At 43.2% G+C, this 18,502-nt stretch overlaps 1 protein-coding gene across 1 annotated transcript in view; it reads right to left on the bottom strand.

Moving 5' to 3' along the window:
* The window catches only part of TGFB2 (transforming growth factor beta 2), a 60,123-nt gene that overhangs the window by 15,811 nt on the left and 25,810 nt on the right, over window positions 1–18,502 (bottom strand). Inside the window, exon 2 of the mRNA XM_041426693.1 lies at window positions 6,947–7,110. Coding sequence (XP_041282627.1) covers window positions 6,947–7,110 — 164 coding nt within the window. The remainder of the gene's footprint in view (window positions 1–6,946; window positions 7,111–18,502) is intronic.

The following is an 18,502-nucleotide window of genomic DNA, read 5'->3' as shown; positions in this document are numbered from 1 at the left end:
GGTACTCCTGTGTTCATCTCCCATTTATGCACAGGTCTCCTAATCCCTTTTCTTTTCCTTGGTCCTGTCCCTGTCAATATTATCTCATCTTCATGTGCATTTTACTACAACATTTTGGCAACTTTCTTGGCTAAATGAGTATCTGGACACAGTACTTTCTCCAAGATGTCTTCTTCCACAAGTCCCTCCTCTTTCTTCCCTTCCTCTTGCCTGCCTTGTTCCTTAAAACTCACAGTTCTCCTTGTAGCTTTCTCTTCCCACCACCTACAGGTTTCCACACAAACCACTCCCATTGTCCTCCATTTTCTCCCATCACCTATTTTTCTTCAGGTAGGCTTCTCTCCAACAAAACGTCACATTGTTTCCTAAACCTCCCCAGAACAGGAACACCACTTTTCCCCCTCCAAGAGACTCTTTAGCACATGGACATCAAACCAACCTGATGTTCCTTAGCCCAGTGACTACCATGCCGAGCTGCTTGGCTCAAACTTGCCCGTGTCCCAGTGTAATGTAGGCTTGGCTACCCCAACAAACCCTAGCCCAAAGAACAGGAACCCAATCCTAGCTGTTGTTTTCAGACCCATGGCCTGCATTCCCACACCTCCAATAATGTACAGGCACCACAAATGGCAATACAGCCATCTGTGGCCTGCATTTCTACACAAGACAGTGTCCAGCTGGGAAATACACAAGGGCCCTTGCCAGGAGCTGATGGAAATATTATATATTCCTTCAAGTTGTCTTCAGTAACTGCTCTATTCCTGACAAGAGGCAGATGCATCTGAGGTATGCTCCCAAATTACAGTGAAGATGATGCAGCCATAAATACTTCCCCTCACGCCCACAGAGTATTTGCCAAATGTACTCTAGGTATGGTCTCCAATGTACTGGCATCTTTTTGTAGGGCATACAGTATTTGGAACCAGAAAAGGAGGATTCTGGAAAAAGGAGAAAACAGCAATTCAACTGAAATATACTGCAAATTAACTTCCTCTGGTCCTGAGCTGCTGCTGGGGGAAAACAAAGGAGTTTGGTAGAGTAGAAGGTTATTACATCCACACCTTATACTGGGTTTGGCACTTCAAAGAACACTGTACATTTGCCATTCAACTCATAACCCTTCAGAATGCAAGAGTCTGGTTTCAGGATAGCAATGCAAAAATGGTGAGATCCAAATGCACTACTTTAGATGTGGGTCACAGCGACGGCAGTCAGTTATAACCTAGTGCCCCAGGTGATATCTGTTATACAGACATCCTGTGCCAGCTCACAGCCACAAATCCTGCTTCATGGTATTTTCTTCTATGGCATTAGAGATGGCACTTTTTGGCAAGAAAAGAGAATAAGGCCCCTCTGGTCTTGATTATATGGAGATCAGCCTGAAGGATCTCTGTTGCAGTCAGTGTAAACTGCCTCAGATTTGCACTGCGGAGATTTGGACCCAATCTATAGTAGCTCACTCTAAATGTATTCCCCAACTGAAAAACAAGACAAAACACTGTCTGAATTGAAAGTATTTGAACAACGAACTATAGTTTAAATCTAAATCTGACTCATAATGGGGTAGTATGTTCCACAGCATCTTCCACTCATACCTCCAAGCAGGGAGAGAGGCCCTGGAGGAAGTGTGGGCTACCACAGCTTAGAGGACTTCCTAGACCCCAAGCAAGCTCCACAGGAGCTCTTGACATGGACTGGGCCCTCTCCAACATGGAAAGCCCAAAGGTCTTCTCCTGTTTGCTTCAAATTCTTCACTGCAATATGATGTGTCCCCCCCCAGCTCTAACCTGGCACTGTTCATTTGCCCCCACCCTTGCTATGATACATCCTGTGGATACATCCCTCCCAACCACAGCCTCTCGGGTAATCCCACCCACAGCAGCCTCAGATAATGACGACAGTAAAAACAGTGCTTCAGCTGCACTTCTTCTGATGCTTTATGATGTGTTAACAAAACATGGCACTGCTTCCACAGGAAGTAATTATTACTTGTTATTGTTTGACTGCCTCTACATAATAAAAATACCTTAAACCCAACACCACAGCACTCTCTGAAGGATGTCTTTTCACCCTATAAGGATCTACTAGTTCTGCTTTGCAGTGGTGCCTATCTGTTTTTGGAATACTTATCCATAAAAGACAAGGCTGTTTTTGAAGGGTGCAGGGACTTTATTCATAAATACAGAAGCACCTTAATAAAAGAAAGATGTGATGAAGTCTTCAAAGCAGGCAAGAAAACTGATGAACAAAGACATTCCCATAACAACTGAGCTTTATCTGATGAAATTCCAATAAAGCCTGCATTTGGCATAAATCTTTAAAAACATAGCAAGGGCCACTGGAGGATGCTAAAACTTGTTTATTTAATATTACTCCTCCTCCCTTCCCCAAAAGCACTTTATCCTCTTAATATTTTCTGAAGTCTTGGTGCACGCTGGGAAGTGCATTGAGTGAGCATGGTGCGGTGGAAGGACGGGAGAAGCACGCCTTGTCCGAGGTCATGCCGCTTCCTTCCGTCCCTTCAGCTTCCCACTCTCCAACGTGCTGATGATCAGCAGTATAACCTTCAGATTAAGCCTCCCTTTTGGGCAGAAGAAACAACAGAAAAGGTAGTGCTGCTGAAGAATTTAATTCTCTGCGGCTTCACTTAATCAGAGCCAAGAAGAGATAGTAGCTTTCATATCAGCCTTATAAAAGTAACTTAATTCCTACTTCAGTGAGTTTCATTATTTTCCATCCTAAGACTACTTAGCATGTGCACTGCACTTCCCATCTGTGCAGGAACACACAGATGTGACTGAGTAATCCTTAAATATCAAGAGAAGCATTCTGGGTAAAAGCAGACATTTTCTGCACGCAGGGATTACTACTTGCCCATTGACTTTGTGGATGCACACAGCGCACCTCCATGAGAATTAATCTCTAGGATTTACCGCCTGGAGAAACCCAGATGGCAGAAAACCTGGCAGGCAGAGTCATAACCACTCAGTCCCAGCATAAATACAGCAGGGTGCTCTCTGCTCCAGTTCAGGCTCTGAGGTAGGAACAGGGTCCTGCTGCCTCTGCTGCAGCACCAGGGGCTGGGAACAAGAGGCCACAGCCCTGGCTCACCATGCCAAGCAGCCCCAGACTGCCTTCCCAGAGTCAGTGCAAACAACGGCTGCAGGAAAACACGAAGTCCCTTTCTGATGTGGTTTGGAAAAGGGAGCCAAGTGCAGCCTGAAGAAAGCTAAGCTGAAAAGGTGCAGTTTTGCATTTCTTCTTTCATTTTAAGGGGTAGATCTGTAAGGTCAGAGGACCACACAAAAAAAGAAACAGGCAGAGAAATAAAATATTTGTATTCTGCTTGCTTATTTTTCAATTTACACTGCACATCTGTCTGTAGCTGCATCTAAAGTAGTTCTTTAGAATAACGTTGTCCCTTCTGCATCAGTGGTATGTATGTATGCTACTACTAAACTGCCACTGGACTAAATCAGACAGCTCTTGGAGGGCAACTAGAAGATGTGCACATGTTCAGGGACTATCTCAGTGAGCCACAAGAGAGCTCTGATTCTCCCAGAAGGCTTCTGCCCCTCTTCTCCTGAGAAAGACAAGGGGACAAAGGAACAACCATCCCTTGAAACTGCAGGTATGAGAGGAATTTCAAAAACCCTCATCAAGAAGAATTCCACAACAAAGCGAAACACTCGACAACCTGAAATTTGGTTGGAGGAGGAAAAAAAACCCTAATAATTAAATGTTGCTTATGCATATTGAAAAACCACACTGTTCCTTCTGGGCACAACAGCCCTGGCAAGCCCAACATGTGTGTCACAAGACAGGAAGCAAAGCTCATGCATAGAGGAGGAACGGCAGCTGCTCATGCCAACTCCACTGGCAATCTCCTCTGCAGGGCTCAGCCTCCATGCATGGCTTTTCATGCTGGAGTCAGAGATCTAAGTCTCCAGTCCTTACAGAATATAGTTGCCTCTCCCAGTTCCACTGAAATGAGGATCTTCCTGACTATCCCCTTTTACCTCCCATGCTTGTATCATGTTCACCACTAGACAACTCTATCTGCATTCTCAGTACATTAATACACAGCCCCGAAGCTCCTCCAGCACCACTGGGGCACCAGTGCCTCCTATCCGTACCTCTTCACCTTCATCTGCAGACATTTTCTTCTTTCTAATCTCTAGAATTCATATAATAACTTTCAGAACGCTTTCTATAGCACTGTTCTATAATACACCACAGAATCATCTAATATCTCAAGTTGGAAGGGACCCAAAAGCATCTTGGTCCCTTGTCTCCAATTTCTCCCTGCTTTTGCTTTTTCTACTAAACACTGCATCCTAACCTCATGTGCTGTGATGGAGATCAGTTGCAGCAACATTTAGGGACGCTCATGCAGAAGAGCTTGGCAGAAGAACTCCTGCCAAGGAACTCATGCAGTTCAGACTGCCCACCACAGAGCTGTAATACCTCTGTACAAGGTTTTAGGAAGAACTGCATAAAAGATTGCAAGAAACAAACATGATCAAAGGGAAATGATCCAGAGACAGCTTGCCTCTCTACAAGCAAAGGAACAAAGTAAAATGCCTAAAATATGCCTGGCACAAACACACAGGGCATGCTGCCTTTGGCTTGCCTGTTACTTGGTGGAGAAAAGATCTAATCCTACAATAACCTGCACTCATTACTCACCTAACACTTCACTTAGTTTGCTCCACCCAGCCTAGAAAAGAAACTGCCTTACTCACCAGCCATGTACTTATCCAGGGACCCAAGTACCTGTCCTGGATGCAGGTGTCAAGTCATTTCCATGGGCACAGGCTTGCTGGAGTCAGGCTCTTTCAAGCCCCAGCTGTTTCTCATCACAAGGCAAAATCCCAGCCAAGCAAAGGCCCTTTCTTCCATACCTCTGCTGAACTCTTTGTGTCCCATGTTCCTCAAACACAGAAAGGCAATGAACTGAGCTCAGGCAACCACAGCTGTATTCTTTTAGCTGTTTTTAGCTGACTAACAGCTCTCAAAAGTAGAACAGAAAGCCCAGAGATGCTATCAACTCCTTTTAGGGTGTCTGAGCAACGAGGCCAAGCCAGCATATACAATTGTTTCAGCAGGCTGCTGTGGCAGCATCCCTAGGACTCATAGCATAATTCTCTGGGATAGCTGCTCTACACAGGCAATAAAAGTGATTCTCAACAGAGGTTCTTAGCTTTCCCTTTTAACAAATAACATATTATTTGCTCAACTTTTCTGCCATCCTGTTCTTACAAGGTCGCAGCTGCCACCTGTGGACCTGAACCACATTCAAATGGAAATTAAGCTTTTCCTACATTTAAACAACATCTAAACAGCACAACGCACTTTTCCTGCTGTCAGCCTGCGTGACTGGCTTCTACTGTTACCTCAGTGAGCCTGTGAACCCAAAGTGTCCCCTCTCTCTGCTTCCAGTTTGGCTTCCACTTGACCAGACCAGGCAGGAAAAGGTGAACATTCAAAGTGAGGGAGAAGACTCAAATTTGCACCCACTGGATCCGAGCTGGACTCCAAAGTGCTGCAAGCCCAGGACAGTGCTCAAGCACAGCTAATGCAGGCACCAAGAACAGAGCTAAAGAGGGTCTCCATATACTTTTACAAGGTGGTATTCTATCCATCAGGGTTTTCAGCAGAACATGTCACAGGTTGCTGGAACAACTGCAAGTTTTACTCAGTATAAAACTTCTGGGAGATGAGCCCCTTTTCGTTGTTGTGTTTCTCAGTGTGGAGAACTATGCTTCAGATGAAATATGCTCTAGACAGTATTTGCAGAAATGCACAGACTCTATGTTAAATGAGGTTAAAGGCTCCAAAGTCCTTAAAGATTAAATGACATAAATCTTGTCAACACTCAGGAGTGATTCATGGGGCATTTTCTTACTCACTCCACAATCCCTGAATTCAGTTTTAATTCCATTTCTACAAGGAAGTCTTAAAAAGCTTCTCCTGAACATGGGCCAGAGAGAAGGAATTTGACCTCTATGTAAACTACAGTTCAGGCCAGGTGTTGGGAGACAGATATCCTGGGAATAACTTTTTTGATGTCTTGTTCTCTTTTTTTTGTATGCCATGAAACACAGAATCACAGAGTCGTTAAGGTTGGAAAAGACCTCCAAGATCATAGAGTCCAAGCCTTGACCAAACACCACCATGTCAACTGGACCATGGCACTAAGTGCTATGTCCAGTCATTTCTTGAACTCTTCCAGACATGGTGACTCCACCACCTCCCTGGGCAGCCTGTTTCAATACTTGATGACCCTTTCAGTGAAGGAATTCTTCCTGATGTCCAATCTCAACCTCCCGTGCTGCAGCTCGATCCCATTTCCTCTTGTCCTGCTGCTGGCTGCACAGGAGAAACCAATCCCCACCTGGCTACACCTTTCTTTCAGGGAGTTGGAGAGAGATAAGGTCACTCCTGAGCCTCCTTTTCTCCAGGCCAAACACCCCCAGATCCCCCAGCCACTCCTCATAAGACTCTCTAAATCTTTGCCCAGCTCTTTTGACCTTCTCTGGACACGTTCCAGCACCTCAATGTCTTTCTTGCAATGAGGTGTCCCAAACTGGACCCAGGATTTGAGGTTCGACCTCACCAGGGCTGGATAGAGAGGGAAAATCACTGCCCTGGTCCTGCTGGCCACACTATTGCTGATACAAGCCAGGATGTCATTGGCCTTCTGGGCCACCTGGGCACACTGCTGGCTCAAAACTCTGGAGTCCTGAGGCTTAACTGCTAGAAAAAGTTTGCACATTACAGCTTCACATGATTTTGTGTGAAGTCCTTCCTAGGCTAGGCACTGAAGTAAGAGGCTGCTTTGCAGAGAGGGGACCCAACTGCTCACTGCCACGATTTGTTCTGCCTGCTGGATGGGCTTGCAGCAGCAAGGCGGGGAGCTGAGGTGTGGGAGGTTCCTCCATACCTGGTAGAGCTCTATCCGCTGCTCCGAGACGCGGGCCTTGGTGTTCTGCAGGCGGAAGACCCTGAACTCAGCCTTCACCAAGTTGGAGGCGTTCTTCTCCATCGCCGAGACGTCAAACCTGACAATTCGGAAGTAAAGGCTGTAATAGCTCGGCAGGATGGTGTCTGCAAGAGAGCGATGGGATTTTATTACTTGATGATAAAATATACTCTGTCTTCAAACATTTTAATACAAGATAGCCTCAGACAGGGAAATACCTGAAGCATGGTTCATGGTTTCCAATGGTTAATTTAGTACTATTAACAATTTAATAAAAATTAAGAAAATCTACCCCATATGTTTTTTATACCATTTTATTTTGTTTTTTATTAACAGAGATTAACAACTACTTTCAACTCTATTTCAGGTCATGCATTTAAACCTCCTCTCTTTCAACCTACTGGTGGAAAATCCTGAACACTTATGAACTGAGAAAAAAATATAGCAGTTGGTACATGGTAAATGCCTTCAGGCTTGCAAAGAGTTCACAGGGATCTGCTAAGACAACAAATAACAGCAGCTCATCTGATCTGTATGTTTTCTGAAAACCACTTCCCCTCAGAATATGGAGCATGAATTAGCCATGATTTTATTAGATTAGATAAATAGATTAGTTTTTATTCCACACCTAGTTATTAAAGGATATTTTTGGAACAAAATAGTCATTCTGATTATAGTGATGAGGGCTGGAAGAGAAGAGGAAGGAAAAACAAGGGGAAAAGGCAAGAGGACCGTAGACACTATTAACAGGATTACATGAATTTTGACCCCTTGGAAGCAGTAAAAGACATAAACTTACTATAAACTTGGTAAAAGCAGAAAAAAACCCCAGAAAAACAGGTTCAAGTCTCCAACAGCAGTGTCAGACATCTCAGTTTAGGTTTCAAAACAGTGTTTCTCCTTCCCAGTGGTAAACCCTGACTAAGGGTAAGCAGCAAGGCAGTTTTGCACAAACCAGGTAACCCTAAGTGTTTCAGTCACCATCTGATGGTCTGATGATCTGAGGCCCTTCCACACTGTCTAGAGCAGCAGCACCAGGAGAAGTTTGCCTGCAGCACTCCTGCCTGACACTCAAACTCGTTAAGAGAAGAGACAGGGGAAGAAAGTGGAAGGAGACAAGCTCACATTCCTCAGAGAGGAGATGAAATTACTTTAAGACCTGATAAAAATCTCAGTTCAAATGAAGGGAACAGTTTCTTCTTTTCTTACAGTGTGAAAACTGAAGTGGATAAGTTAGGGAAAAAAAAAAAAGAAAAAGGAAAATTGTATTTGGGGCCTGGAGAGGCATTTTCAGCTGAGGAAGCACAGGTGTTCTTACAGTTACACGTTTAATAACCCACCTGTTGTGGCTCTTTGAGTAAGTTCAAACTGACTGCTTAATAAATGTAGCTATGAGAAAATATTTGATGATAAAGAAATAATCTCAGCCTCAACTGCAGATGCATTTTAAGTGAGAGATGACAAGTTCTTAAAGCACTTCAAAAAAATCCTCTGTAACGAGTACTTCACAAAGCAGACCTTCAGTATGATCAAACAGGTACAACTATGAAGAGGAAACTCCAGATGTCCTTATGGTTCCACTTAATTAATTAAAAAAAAAAAAAAAAAAAAAGAAAATTAAAAAAAAAAAATTTCTCAGATTTTCACATCTGCAGCGCTTGAAAATAACCCCCCAGGCATCATAATCACTATTCTTGGCTACTATGCTCATTGACAGGAAACTGCCACAATCTCACAGTGAGAACTCAAAGGCAAACGGATGCAAATTACTCCTACATCAAAGCTCTCTGCCATCAGCAACACATCAGTGCCAGAGTCTCTCAAAATACCAAAGGAAGACATTCTGAGAAACACTTAAGTGTATGCCACTATGACCTTGATACATTTTGCAAATTCTTATAAAAGCTACTTGGTTCGGAAATTACATTCTTCTTTAGGAGAGAAATAGTATCTTCAATTTGCTTTTCCTGCTGTAGGAAACTCCGAGACTACTACTTGCTTTTCAGCCAAACCTAATCCTACTAGGAATATAATTTGGCATAATAATATGTATATATAAGATTGATGCTTCCAGGATGAGTTGTAAGTTGGACTTCCCTGTCATTTGTTTGAGGGATCAACCAACCATTTTGTTCACTGTGGACAAGCCAAACTAGCAGCCAGTCACTTGCCCTGGCACAGACAAATGCTGTCCATCTTGACTTTATTTTAGATTGAAAAGCCCTATTTAACTGTCAGCTTGGTTTATATTTAGCTTCTTATTCCTAGAACCTTCTTGTGCTGTATTTGTAGGACTTCTTTCCAGTTTCTTTGTTTTAGATACTGCATATTACAAATCTCTCAATATGTGTCCGAGTGGATATTCCTGAGCAATTCCTGCATTTACATTTTTTCTCTCTTTCATATATAAGGAAGACAGAGAATGAATACTCTTTCAGTGTGCCTGTTTTTGTGTTGGCATATGTGCATCTGTATACACTGCAAACAAGTATTTACCTTCCACTGGAAGGCAGGCATGGGACACCCTCTATGAATAAGCAGGAATTCTGGTCTTACAGAAGTTTCATCTCTCTTGTAAGATAGTTTTATATCTTTATATATAAAACCTCACCTAAGAAATTTGATTTCTTTACTCTATCATTCATAACAGTATCCACAGCAAGTCAACTGAGGAAAAGGCATTATTCATGGAATGGCTGACTGCACAATTGGGGTTTATGTGAAAATTAATCAACATGAAGACTGAGAAATGAGACTTGCAACTCTCCTTTAAGGAACGCTAACAACCCCAGAAAGTCTACAGGCTTTTTGATTAGCCTTTAAGTGATCTCAGATGCTGCATTTTATCTCTCTTTGTGACTCCACCTTAACCTGACAGTTTTATCAATTCACATTCACTTGGATACCTCTGCACTCCCCTCTGGTTTTGGCCCCATGGACTCCAGCAGACACCAGGGTGACTCTGACCAAGCTAGTCTGCAATCACAGTTACCCTGCTGCAGACTAGACCCCTGAAGTATTCTTTAAACTATTATCATTAATGAGTGGAATTAAATCAATATATTTCCTGTAGCTAGGAAAACATAGACTTCTTTAGTTTTGGTGGGAGAGAGAATAGTAAATGCAATGAAAGGTTCCATTTTTGTCATTTTAAAATTACTCATTAAATCAGCCCTCAAAAAAACCTGAAGACTTCCAGCTGTAATAATCACAATCACCACAGCTGAGATGAGTTACACAACACAGCTGGAGAAGGTGAAGGCAGCATCCATTCTCCTCCTCCCTTAAGGCTGCTAAACACCGAGCATCACAAGTTTACGCTTTTTTGTCTTTTTTTTTTTTTTTCTGTCTTGAACAAACTGAAACTTCATCAGCTGCTTTACACGGGACAGTCCAAACTGCCAGGTTAAAATGTACTCTGGTATGTAAGTGATTAAATGCATAAGGACACTGTAGTTTCTGTGCCTCTTACAGACTTTGTTCAATATCCAGCACCCTCCAGGCTTCTGTGCCAGCAACCTGGACAGAAAGCAGCCCTGCTCTGACAAAGCCGAAAAGCACTGATGGGAGAGGTGCAGGAGACCCATCCCGACACAGACTGCAGTATCGCTCCAGGCTGGAACACTGTCAATGGGAGAGACTGGACACATTCTCTGACCAATTATCCAAAACAGCACACAGGCCCCCAGCAGCACCTGGGAGGAAAACAAGGTGCAGTCAAGCACCCTGAAACTGAAAGCAGGGATAGGAAGTTTGTTTCACACTGAAGATATTCCCCAAACTAGGAATAACCTGCATAAAAGGATGACACTTCGGCCTTTCGCAGTTGCGTTTGATGAACTGAGCCCTGCATTTCCACAGCTCTCCTCTCAAGTACTGCATGTACTGACATTTCAGGAGAAACAAAACACTCTGTTTGACACAGCTCTTCTGAGAGCTGAGCTTTCATTCTGGCGAGGAAAAAGACCTAAATTCAATTGTATCCAAGTGAGGGTTTTTTTTCCCCTCTGAATTTTCTTTTCTGCTATTGAAACAAAAAGAAATCAATTACATGTACAGCCCAAGTTAGGAACTGTAAACAACTTTTCTTTTCTCGTTGGAAGAGGCCAGACAGGCTGCCTTCACACATACACCCACACTGGAAAGGCTGAGAGCTTCAATCCAATCCTTCCATCAAGGGCTTGTAATAAATGCTCCAAAGATTTATTTTTATTCCCTTTAGTGTTTATTGAACTTTGGAGGGTTTCTTTTTCTTTTCTTTCTGGTGCTTTGCCCATTCTTTATTATGGCAGCTACAAAACACGGAGTGCCCTTTTCTTCTCGCTCTCTTTTTTTTCCCCCCTCCTCATCTTTCTAACTGCAGTACATGAATGACCGTGTAGTAGGTTTTGAAACAGCACATGCAAATATTTATAAGAGTAGCTTGATTGTTATAAAATTCAGTTGTTATGCTTTCCATGCTCTGGCAAGCTTCCATAACCTCTCCAACTATTAGGACCATTTAGGCTGTTTAGATTTCAGCTCACTGATAGCAAATTCAATGTTTTTTTCCTGACGAGCAGCATAACGTGACATTGTTTCTCCCTCCGTGTGAATTTCTCTCTCTGCTCAGCTTTGGGGTTCTTGCCAGGAGCTGGGTCAGGCTGCCTCCAAAGACATACAGACACGGTAAGTGAAGCAGCATGTGCTGGAAGGATGAACATCTTGTCAGCTGTGACAGCACATCTTTCCAGCAGGATCCCATCCTTCCTGTCAGGCACACTTCAGTCACAAATCCTCTGCTCTTTTCCAAGGAAAGTCTCTCCAAGAAATTAGAAGCTTGTTTAATGCATCTGCGCTCCCAAAGCCCATAATAATCACTCTGCTCATCCCTCCTGACGCTGATGTAACTGCAAAATCCTGCTGGAAAGTGCCTCTCTGCAATCAAAGGGGACCAAATAATGGAAGCCACAGGTCATATCCAGGAATTGGGACTGGCCCTCAAGGGTATATCAGTCATACATCACCTTCGCATTAGCTCTGAACCTCTGTCCCACTATGACATTAAGCTATGAGCACATCCATTAGCTGATCAGTGCTCTCAGATGGAACACTTGTGCCACTCTTCCTCAGGCATCACTTCCAGGTTCTTGCAGCAAGGCTTCGAAGTCAGCACAGCACAGCAGTAGTGTAAGAGACTTACTCCAATATTCCAGTTTTTATCTACCAAGTTGTCTCTGAGGTATTACCTTTATCTGCCATCAACCATTTCCTAGTGAGGAGGGACTGTACACTGAAAGTCAGGAAAAAACCCACTGGGAACACAGTAGGCTGAGAAAGAATAACTACATAATTACCAGATTTTGTGACACATTTTTCAATAGCAAGTTGAACCACTTGCTATTCCTCTTCTGAAACACATTTAAGATCTATGACAATATATGAAAAGTAAGCAATCCCAGGATATACCAGGTTGAAAAACAGGCACAATGAGGCAAAGAGGGAATTCGGAGGACACATTTATGAAATTATGTGCTCCTTACTTAGAATCTGAGAAGAGCCTTCTGGTTCTGCTGCTACTTCCTCACTGCTTCACGAAGCGTGAATCAAAATTTTGATAACTAACCAAAGCAATGACTTCAACAGCAAACAGGTCTGATAGCCAGGTTTCCAGTTACCTGAATAATTCATTCCCTCAAGGTACTCCTATTGCTCTGGAGTTTGATGGACTCTGACAACACTTTTACATAATTGTCTTCTGTAGTTTTAAATTCTGTGATGGTGAAAAACATCCTGCAGTCTCTGGGTCAAAATGCAACTGGCATAGTAAGGATTCTGAGACATTCTAATTATCCCCTGAAGAATCACAGGATTAAGTTTAGGTTTAAAGTTCTCGCAAAGACAAGAAGCAAAATAAACTCAAGTAATTGTTAGTGTTGTAGCAAAGCTGCTTCATAGAATTCTTGCACAAAACTGGTTTAAGTCCTGGCTTTGTGGGTCACCATAAAGATGCAAAGAGAAGGGCATCTTATTACATGGTCCCTTAATTTCTGTCACTTCATCCCTATTAGCATATTGGAGCTGGATGTGAGTCTTACAGTGGGCAAAAACCTTGCCTAGAAAAGCTACCATTGCTGTTTTGCTGTTTTAAGGCTGTAACAATTCAACATATTTTAATCTTTTTTTTTTTTTCTAATTGTTCTCCCTGGGCTGGGTCAAATCATGTTGCAAGTTTAACCTTAACTGTGTTTAAATGCTGCAGCTGAAACTGACTGCTTTGGCTGTTAATTTGGTATTCAGACCATTGTAAGAAGAGTTGTAATTTTGCTGTATCACTGAATTGTCAGATTTAAGTGAATCTTATCAACCAGAAAGCCCCTCATTGAGATAATTCTTTCCACTGGATCTTCTCTCTCTGCCACACTTTCACAGTTATTTTCAAGCTACTAGTCTTTGTACACTCAGTCCAGAACAGCATTTAGCACGAAAAAATCCATACTACTCACACCAGCCAGAAAGGAAGAGAAAATATATTTTCTGAACAATCAGTGATGGCTGCTTCTCTCCTCCCTCTCTTATGGGTCCCATAAGGAAATAAAAAACCAGGCTAACATCGCACACATTTGTTTACCTCCTATGAGGTGCAACACCAAGAGTCTGGACTACAGCAGATGCCCCAAATGGATCCCTTTTGGAAAGTGTTCCCAGCTATTCCATCACCCAAAAGGCAAAGGAGAGTCAAATTTAAAACCAAAGAGAAAAGCTGCAGGAGCATTCTGCTGTATCTGAGATGACCAAAAGCATCAGACAAAGTCTCCAGAATCCTGTGAATGACAGGCAGGTACTGCTGCCTCACACACACCTGCTGCAGGGGAGGGAGAGTTCAGGTGGGTGCAGCCTGCCACAGATAAAAACTTCTCCCCCATCACTGCTCATTGTAGGGAAGACTAGAAAATCTGAATATGTTTCAGCAATGGGAGAAAAATACTTAAGGAAAACATACATAGTCCTTCTAGACAAGCTATACAATATACTTTGGAGGAAATCAGTTGTTTGTGTGGGATGTCTGGAGCAAAAAGGTGACACCTGTGGAACACACAGGAAGACACCTGGAACTAAGGGCGACAGACTGCATGTATGAGTTTACATGTTCGGATGTATGGTAAGGTAAACCAGCACAGAAATTGTAAAAGACTTATAACTACTTCAGCACTACAGAGCAGTCCTGAGGCAAGTACAAGACACAATCCTGGTCCTTTACAAAAATCTCCTGTTCTGAGAGTGTGTTCTGTTGAGTGAATTCCTTTAGGAAAATTCACTTTACTTCCACAACTGTGAAGAAAGCAAAGGCTGCCCAGAAGACCACTTCTCCTATAAACCAAAATTCTCTGAGCATTAACTTCTAGAAGAATCTGACACTGAGCCTCTCGAACCAACTGTGTGGATCCAAACTTCTGAAGCTGGAGGAGAATCAAAAGCTTGTTGAAATCACTGAAAACTCTGGCTAAGATGAAAGGGGAAACCGTCTGGTCCCTCTCAAGAACACAAAACCAGAAGAACTCCAACCCAGGCATATTTGGTGTGACCACTCCCAAATACTCCCATTTCTTAAAAAGGAGCACGGAATCCCTCCTAGGGGACAGACCCTCTGGACACAAAGTAGCACACATAGTACTGTCCCAGGCCTGGTATTTCTTTTCCCTATTTCCAAAAGCTGGAGTAGATGGGAACGGGTAAACCAGCACCTCATGTGACAACACCTGCGCAATGCTCAACAGACACTTTCTGCCCCTGCCTTCAATTCACTGCTTGAATGTGAATTTCCTGAAGAGAAATTCCACCATGGGAACTCACCAGACCTTGCCCTCTCTGCCTGCCTTCAAAGCTTTCCAGGTTGTAGGCTTGTTTTCCCTTGTCCATGCTGAAACACAGGAGCTGGGTAATGTGAACAACACTGAAATATCACAAGTGTTATTCTCAGGTCTAAATTTTGAGTCATTTGAACAATGCTTAATTGGGGTAACTTAATTATTTGGGATTATTTTGCAGAGCAGCAAATGCTGAGTTTTCCACTCCAGACCATCTTTCAAACATATAAACCTCCAGGCAGTTTAGGAAGTCTGAAAGGTCTGACCTCAATTCTCCTCTTCTCAAAGTCCTCTTTACACATCACCTGCCATGCAAAACAGTCAGAGAGGGAATGTAAACACAAACCTTACTGCTATCTTTGTTTCTCAACAAAGAAGTCTTAATCTTGTGGCAGGTTAAAACATATGAGGTAAAGGTACAGCAAAACCACTCGCTCTCTCAAACATAAACCCCTTCTAATCTCACTGCTGTGTTTGCAACACTGCAATTTTCATAGTGAGACAGAAAAACACATCTTCAGATGTGTCCCTCACTCCTGCACTGGGTGCCAGCACAGCAAGCCCATGAACATTCCCAGGAGAAGCTGATCCTTTTCTGCAGGGAAGGTGCATGACAAGCAAACAGGAAAGCTGCTGTGTCTGTCAACGGGCATTAGAAAAAATTACAAAGATGCCAAAGCCTCTCCAAAACCTGAGTAAAGTTTTGGTCCCAGTGAAACAAACATTCCCAACACTTTCAAAAGGGCCAGGAATTTACCCCTGCAACTGCAAGCACAGAAAAGATTTTCAGCACAAGGAAACTGTCTCCAGCCTCTCTGTGAATTTATCTGCCAACAAAAGGCCCTTCAGCTTTCAGCAGTTACTTTGTGAACATTCAGGGAAGAAGAACGCCTTTCAAATCCCCATTAGGATCCTTTGAATGAAATCCCAGGTTATCATGTATCACCACTGAAATCAAATATGTAAATAGATGTGTGTTGTGTTTGGAAACGTCTCAGGTATGTACTTCACTATTCCACTTACATTGGAATGTAAGAAAAATACTCCTAGTGTCTTTCATCTCTCTCCATGAAAGACTGCTCGCTTTCAGCTAGGAATCATAGGGAAGAATAGTAAGTACAATTGCCCACCTCATCTTAAAAAAAATAAAATAAAAGGTGGGGCAAAAAGAAACACAGGCAGAGTAAGACTTGACTTGCTGGCACAGTTCACCTGAGGTTTTATGGCTGCAATGACCTACCTCAGTGAGTGAAAACAGAGCAAACCAACCTTCTGCCATTCACAGGACTGACCAACAGTCTTCCCTGTAACAAAGACCTTTTTTCTCTTCCATTTCCCAAACTCCTCCTGCTTGCATGCTACTGAAGTGGTACCTTCTGTAAGAGGAGACCTCTCCGCTGGCAGGCTCAAGAGGCAGACATGATCACAAGCCCAGCTGCACCACTGTGTATCCCACTGCTTTACAGACATTGGGATGATGACTGAAAGCCCCTAGCAGCCATCAGGGCTCCAACCTCCCCCCCAAAACCCAAGTCACCTTGAATAATTTTTATCTAAGAAAAACATTTTACCTTCTTAACGGCAGATTAGGTGTAAGGTTAGATTTATGTGTGTGTGTTTGAGAAAGTCTATATATGTTTATTATTTTTTTTAATCCTTCCTCTTCCTGACACCCTTCTGATGAATTTCACTTGCACTCACAGCCCAACTAGCAGGATTCAAACTGGCTTCACCATGTTACTGCAGTGCCATATTACTAATGAACTGTATTTTAAAAATATGCTTTTTTCAGACATACTTTTATTGAATCCCTCAAATTTACACAAAAAATTATTTATGTTATAAATCTATCTTCCCTGACAGTCTATGAGGGACTAACATGATGGAGCTTGGCATGCATGCACAGAGCTCTGCACACTCTGCATCTCTACCTCCTCTCAGCTCCAGGGTTTCCACAGGCACGAGACCAAAGGCAGCAACATCCTGCTGCCTTGGGGGAACCTGCCATCCATGGTAAGTTAAGAAAGCTGCACTCCCTCAGCAGCACCCAAGGCAGAGAAGTCAGCCACCCCACAGGGTCAGGATCTCACAAGAGCCATGGGACATTGGTCCTACAGGGCCAGTCCAGTCAGGTGCCCCCAGAGCTGGGGACCGCTGTGGTCTTTTGGGGACCCCTGAAAGCAGCTCCAGTGAGGCGGATTGTGTTTAAGCTTGAACCCTGGACAGAAGCACAGGCATATCCTGTCAGTGCTAGGAACTAGGGTTTACAAGGTTAACCTCTCCAAGGAAATGGACTCAGTACTTCCTTTAAGGTGAGCTGTGGTCACCCATCGTCTGTCTCCATAAAATCAGGCTGCTGCACTCTGACAGCAAACACGCTCCTCACAAGCTCTGACCTGTGCCTTTAGTGCTGGATGACTTGAGCTGCCTTTTAAGCCCATGAATGCCATCTTCATTTTAACTTTCTGTGTAGAAGGGCTTCTAATTACAAGCTTTGTTACAAAATCCATGACGATGGCAGGAAATCTCTTGGATATGTCCTAAGGATTATATTATGCCAGAGCAATGCAACTATACAAAAATCTACTTTACAAAAAATGTACTGCTGCAGAACAAAGCTGACTGGAGAGAAAAAAACAAAACTGGAAAACATTCTGAATTATTTAAAGAACTAAGAAAACTTTTCCCAAATCCAATTTTCTCCAACAGTGTCACAACAACCACAAAGCCGTCATACATGACAAACTCAGTAGTGTTGAAATCAAGGAAATGGCAGCAAAAAGACATTCTCAGGCTATTTCACAATTCAATTTAAGCTTCTGTGTTTATGTGCCTCTCTACCTTAGCACAGAATATCCCAAATATCACTTCTCTTGATCTTAAGTCCAACATTTTATTTCTCCTCTTATACATTTGCAGGGTGATTCAATCAGCTGGAATTCAATGTACGTTATATAACTGGTAAAACCAGTCTGAATATTTAACACAATAACAGGGCAAGGAGACTACCACTGCTTCAGAGAAAGAACACAGGCACAGGCTTCCCTCTAAACACTGTCTTCTCAAAGCCATCCCGTGAGCTTTTCCATGCAACCATGTGCTTAAAGGATTTCCTGCCTCAGAGCCTGTAGCAGTGACGGAGCCCAGGTTCAACCTAGTCCTTGTGATGCTCCTCAGACTGAGGAAAGCCTACAAGACCAAATCCTCCATGCAGCTCACACTTGGAATGTGATTTTTGTTACTGCTTTCCCAACCTACCCAGCCCATGTTTTGGGTACCCCTCCCCTGATCAGGAATAGGTAATAGCTTTCCTGCCTATGCTGTTGGTGGCCTTGCAGTCCACAATCCTGGTGAGAGAGGTGAAAATGAGCATCAACCTTCTGCAGAGATTGCTCATTCCACGCTTCTCAGGCTGGCCTGTGGACAGTCATCTCCTACTAACACTCTCCAGGCCTCCCCAGCCTGAATTACATTCCAGGCTAGATAGAGTCATCCAGTCTCCCCAGATATTTTTTGGTTTTAATGTGGGAAGAGAGTACAGTTTCAACTAACAGAAGTCGGTCAAGGCAGGTCCCTTGCACAGAGATTAAATTAAACAATGCATCCCACAGAACCCAGCAGGGCAGCAGTCTTTGCTCAGTCACAGATGACTACTGAGTAAGAGTATACC

Source organism: Onychostruthus taczanowskii, unplaced genomic scaffold (genome assembly GCF_017590055.1).
Source record: "Onychostruthus taczanowskii isolate IOZ18803 unplaced genomic scaffold, ASM1759005v1 scaffold93, whole genome shotgun sequence".
NCBI classification, from domain to species: domain Eukaryota; kingdom Metazoa; phylum Chordata; class Aves; order Passeriformes; family Passeridae; genus Onychostruthus; species Onychostruthus taczanowskii.
The sequence above is the reverse complement of the archived record's forward strand: the minus strand, read 5'-3'. Positions and strand labels throughout refer to the sequence as shown.